Source organism: Echinops telfairi, unplaced genomic scaffold (assembly GCF_000313985.2).
Source record: "Echinops telfairi isolate 266 unplaced genomic scaffold, ASM31398v2 ScPeMD7_4225;HRSCAF=4972, whole genome shotgun sequence".
Classification (NCBI taxonomy): Eukaryota; Metazoa; Chordata; class Mammalia; order Afrosoricida; family Tenrecidae; genus Echinops; species Echinops telfairi.
Window position 1 is genome coordinate 18263293 of NW_022108124.1, and position 5352 is coordinate 18268644.

The 5352-nt window shown below is 44.4% G+C and overlaps 1 protein-coding gene across 3 annotated transcripts; it reads right to left on the minus strand.

The window, feature by feature from the left end:
• Positions 1-676: 676 nt before the first annotated feature.
• LOC101652628 (trafficking protein particle complex subunit 2-like) lies at positions 677-4705 on the minus strand. Of its 3 annotated transcripts, XM_045295057.1 has the most exons (3): positions 3138-4705; positions 2933-3056; positions 677-1985 (listed from the first exon to the last, which is right to left on the minus strand). In XM_045295057.1, exon 3 carries the CDS (start codon positions 1912-1914, stop codon positions 1492-1494), a length of 423 nt encoding a protein of 140 aa, XP_045150992.1. In that variant the 5' UTR covers positions 1915-1985; positions 2933-3056; positions 3138-4705; the 3' UTR covers positions 677-1491. The 3 variants fall into 3 exon arrangements, with proteins under 3 accessions (XP_045150992.1, XP_045150991.1, XP_045150990.1); XM_045295056.1 differs by lacking the exon at positions 2933-3056; XM_045295055.1 differs by having other exon boundaries at positions 2933-4705.
• Between the last annotated feature and the right edge of the window lie 647 nt (positions 4706-5352).

The following is a 5352-nucleotide window of genomic DNA, read 5'->3' on the forward strand; positions in this document are numbered from 1 at the left end:
TTGTCTTTCTCCACTAGATTGGGTCCCTCAGTTGGAATCACAATGGGGTGGGTTTCCTTTGCTCCACTAGGAGGCGCCGCTATCCTTTGAGGATGGTACTTTCAGCACCGTGGATAGTGCCCGTTGCAGTGCAAGCGCTCAGAAATTGGCCTGAAAGATTGCCATTAACTTCTCTGTGCCGTCTCCAAAAACAACAAACTGACCGGAAGAGTGGGGAAACAACCTGCCCCTCTCAGAAACACACCAAGAAAAACAGGAAAACAACAAAAAGCTTTTGAACCAAAAAGTAGATTGTGGGTTTTTACTATCTAGGTATATTTCTAATTTCTTTATTTGGGGAGGCAGATCTCTTTATTTAGGAATCAAATAAATACATAGTAAAACCATTATGTTAGCAACTTCACACAAGGGCACAGTAACAAGCGTGGAAATTATTACTCGCCCCCAAATGATACAGAAAGCAAGAGAGGTTTACAACTGCTCATAATCTGCACAGAAACACCTGCTTCTTTCTATTGAGTTGCCATTCAGTGAGCATTTGCCGTTTGACAGTGAGACCCATATTCCTCCCAATACGAGAGAGACCACTTTCACCCACCTCCCTGGAGAGCCTAGAAGGCTCACAGTGGAAATGCTAATGGAGTCCAATCTTTTTTGTTTTTGTTTTCTTGGCTAATTTTTTCTCTTTTTAAACATTTTATTAGGGGCTCATACAACTGTTATCTCAATCCATACACGGAGTCCAATCTTTGCAGCTCTAAAATACCTGCCTAATTTAACTGGCAGAGCAACTAACAGGTTCTCTCAATCCTTAGCTCATTGTCTGTGGGATAGAAAATCCTAGAGAGATGATGTAAGTATAAAGTGGTAAAAGCACCCACAAACAAGGAGCCAGCGTTCTAGATTTATAGCACGATCTTGGTCTTATTCAGGACAAACAGCAGGCAGGTGACACTGGACACCAAACTTCACAACAGCCTCTGAAGTTGGCTTGGTGGGGAATGCTTTGCACACGGCCACCATGCTTCCGCATCATCATCCCAGGTGCACATCAGCCCCCAGGGGTGCCAGACGTCTGCGTCTGCTTCCCTCCCTACGGGGGAAGCTTTTCCTTTGGACTCTGTATCACATCTTGTCTCTGACGTTTGTTTGGGAGTTGTTAAATCAAGATGGAGCTATTTTATTTGCTTTTGGTAAGTCAAAAGCTTATTCTTGATGTTTAAAAAGGCGTTAACTCTTAATTTTTCAGGTACTTTAATCTGATCGATAAAGTACTCTTAGCAAAATATCATTGACAAGGAAATCCTGATTGGCTGCTCAGTGACAGGAAATGCAATACGCTAAATAGAAGCATAGTTCCGTGAGGGTTAGGAAACAGACTACCACAGAGAACCGTCTCCCAGGGGATTTAATCACATGACTTACAACGCCCACCTTCCTGAGGCCACCGGTGTGGCAATGCTGTCCATGTCAGGATGGCTTGCTCCCCGCTCAGCTCACAAGGTGCTTCTTCCCAAGAGACTGAACTTTTCTGTCAAATGCGCTGGATCGAATGGGAGAGTTGGGTTCATAAAACGGATTCATGGCAAACTTTATGTACAGTTCATAGACATCCGTGAAGAAGTTCTTTATCCCATCTTCTTGCTTCGTGTCGTGGAGCATGATGAATCTCATATGGCCGGCCGTCACAAATGCCGAGATGTACCACTCGTTGAACCTGTCCACGGTTTTCAGGTACATGTTGTTGGACAGCCACAGGTTCTCGTCGACGAGGTCGAGAGCGGCGTGGGCGATGAACTGATTCAGGTGCCGGTGGTCATCTTTGGACTCTGCTTTTCCAGCCGGCAAAAACTCCATTTCAAACACAGGGTTATCATGGTGACCAACAATCACAAAGTAGAAGCTTCCAGACATAGTCTTCAATACACCGTCCTAGGGACGTGACCACAGGCAAGGCCCTTGATCTCCCAGTGTCCCGTCCTCGTCTGTAGCAACAGCAGAAGAGCAGAGGTCAATGGTCATCTAGGGCTTTTTTAAATCATTAATGTTTTACTTCTACAAAATAGGAGAAGTAGGTTCTTCTCACTATTTTTCCTCTTTTGAGAAAATCGTTACTTTCATAAAAACATGCTAGGAGGAAGATAAACAATCAATATGGATTCATTATTTTTAAATGAATTAGTGAATACATGCTTGAACATTATCCCCGCTTTCCTCCTAATAAGTAAATATAACCCACACAAACAAAAGTTCCTGAATACTTTTTTAAGAGTGTCAGGCGTTTTGAGGCTGCAGACTTTTGTAGATAATATTATGAATGGGAAGCAAAAATCAACCTACCTGTGGGTGAGAATAAATGGAACCAGATGAACACAGTGGGAGGAGGACAAGTAGAGGAAACCTACTCCCTATTGCACCTACTAAACTCTAAGCACCAAAAGGGCCCATATCCAGCCTGCTTGCATCTTTATTCCCATTTAAGCCACTGTTGGACATTCAGTTGTTACAAAATGAGTGTCCATTTTACCACTAACTATTCCATTTAAGCTATGTTGAATTTGAGGCATGGAAAGATGTAGCCAGTGTGCACTAAAGTGGACATACAGATTTGGAAGTCATCAGCTCACTGGAGGCGGGGGGGAAGGTATTAGGGGATGAGCTCATCAAGCAAGGGAGATGAGGAAAACCCCTGGGGAAGCCAGACCCTGAAGGGACAAAGAAAACAACATAGTCCATACTGGTAGTCCAGGACTGAGCCAAAATACAGTCAGCAGAGTATGCCACAGCAGCAGAACGCAGAGAGTACTTATCGCTGAGGCCAAAGGGACAGAGATTTCCAAGAAGGTGAGCCTGGTCCTGTGAGATGCTCTTGGGTGGCTCACACCCAACAACCTTCCAAACCCCCCGGCCCCTTGAATTTCGTAAAACATACCTGTGGCTGTTCAATATGTGAGCTATTAGCCATATAAGTGTGTTGATCTTTAAATATGATTAGAAATTCTGTTCTTATCCATGGTGGTCACATTTCAACAGTTTAGCTTGCGTGGTTGGACAGCCTATTAGGGCAAATAGCAATGCCAGCATCATAGAAAGATCTTTTGGGCAGTGCTGCTGTAGAACTTAGAACCCTAACTTACCCAAGTCTCTAGGTTCTCTTAGAAGTAAAACAAACAGCCGCTGTCATCGACTCACAGCAGCCAAAGGACCGCAGACAGAGCAGAGCCGCGCCCGAGGGCTTCTTCATGGGAACACGCAGCCTCGTCTGACTCCCACACTCGGCCAGTGGGTGCCAACTGGAGTTAGCAGACCAATGTGCAACCTACCCTGCTACATACATGAGCGTGTCAGAAAAAAATCTGGGAGAAGAGGGGCCCTTCCCACGTTATGCTTTTTAAGTCTAGAGAGAAGACTCCGAGGAAGATGAGGCTTCTCCTCTCAGAAAGAGTTAGTCTTGGAAACCCACAGGGGCAGTCCTACCCTGTCCTGTTGGGCTGCTGAGAGTCCGAATGGAGTAGAAGGCCAGGAGAGAGACAAGACTAAACCTTCCCCCTTGGTACTGCATACAATGCAGATGCACTGCTTGGATGTATTCAGGAAAATAAACTCGTTTGCTCAAGCTACTGGGTTTTTTGTTGTTGTTTTCAGTTTTCCATTACATCTAAAAGCTTTGCTCTGAATTACATTGATAATGGGGTTGGCATTTGCAGGACAGTGATTCCCAATAGTGACCTACTGTGGTGCTCCAGGGGACATTGGGCACTATCTGCAGACATTTCTGATGGTCCCAGTTGGGGGATGGGGTGGGGGGCGGGCACTTAGTGGTGTCAGAGCATGAAACTGGGAGTAGATATCTTGTTGTGATTCGTGGGCTTCCTTACCCACAAAAGCAAATATTCACTTTTAGATAATCCTGGACCCAATTTAATCCTTCAGCCGTTTTTCTTCCACCCAAGTTGTAAATCCTTTATTTCCTGTTAGAAGCCAGGTTTACCAAACTTGAATTTAACAAGATATAACTGGCTGGAGGGCCAGCATCATTTTGTGACCTGATATGAGTTGAGCTCAGGAAAAGGGGCAGGGCAGTGTTCAAATACATTAAGATTAGACCATGGTTGATCTCTCTATTGCTCCCTCCTCTTCTCTTCTTAAGCATCATTACGTTCTAGCTTCTTCAAGTCATTTGCTTTTTCTGGAATCACGACGAATGGTCTCCAGTGTATATAAAATAACTGCTCAGAAAAAAACCCTCAGGTTACAATTTCATTGACTTTGGACTATTTTTAACAACTTGCACATGCGGATGGATGGGTTGTGGCCACAGATGCTGCTACACATCCTACACCTACAGTGCACAGGAAAATCCCAACAAAGAACCATCCCATTCAATGTCTCAGTAAGTCTGAGACTGAGCAACTCTGTTCTACAGGGAAACTGCGGGGGACCCCAGGGACACAGGAAGAAAGCATTCCTTCAGTCACCACTCGCTGTTCGTCGTGGTGCAGGCCACATGCTGGTGAATGTCTTGAAGTGAAAGGAAATAGCAGGAAAGACCCTGAATTTTAGTTTGTGTTCTGCGTATGCTTTGCAGCCGAGCTCTGCAAGAAAATGGTGGAGGATCTGGCATTCCTAGCCGAGAATTACTTTGCCTGGAGTCTCAAAAAGGAGCCTGGGCAACACAGTGGTTCTGCTCTTGGCTGCCAATAGGAAGATGTGAGCAGTTAAACCCTGCCAGCCCATCTGTGGGAGGAGAGCATGGCTGCCAGCGTCTGCAGCCATCTAAGCGAAGCGCCACATGGAAGCACACTACCTGTGTGACCCAAAGACCAAATAATGAAGTCCAAATCTGAAGGAGGGAACAGCATCAGAGTTTAAGTTCTGAGCACCCAGTTTGCAGGAGGCTATGGATAACAGTGGAGACCCACAATCCATTTGCAGGGTCTGGACATGGATTAAGCCTCTCGTGAATCCCCCTCTGTCCATATGAATAGCCTTGCTATCAGAGAGCATTACAAAATTGATTATGGCCAATGTTTAAAATATAACACTTTATCATTTGATTTCCCTTTTGTCCTATTTTAAAGTTTCAGTTTGTAATATTTTCTGCTTTTTTTTTTTTTGGTGATTGAGGTTTTAGTGTTTTGTCACTGTTGTCGCATTTTGGAGGGTTTTTTTAAAATTATTATTATTTGTATTTTGTCTGATTCTCTGTGTATGAAATCCAGTAAAGGTAGATCTATAGAGACAGTAACTGGATTAATAATTACCTAGGGACATGGCAGAGGATACTGGGGGGAAAGGAGGAGCTAACAACAATGAGTACGAGAAGAAAATGTTCTGAAATTGATTGTGGTG

Bases quoted from the DNA above. Each gene is read 5' to 3' on its own strand.
- LOC101652628 (XM_045295056.1), bottom strand. From the start codon at position 1,914: ATGTCTGGAAGCTTCTACTTTGTGATTGTTGGTCACCATGATAACCCT.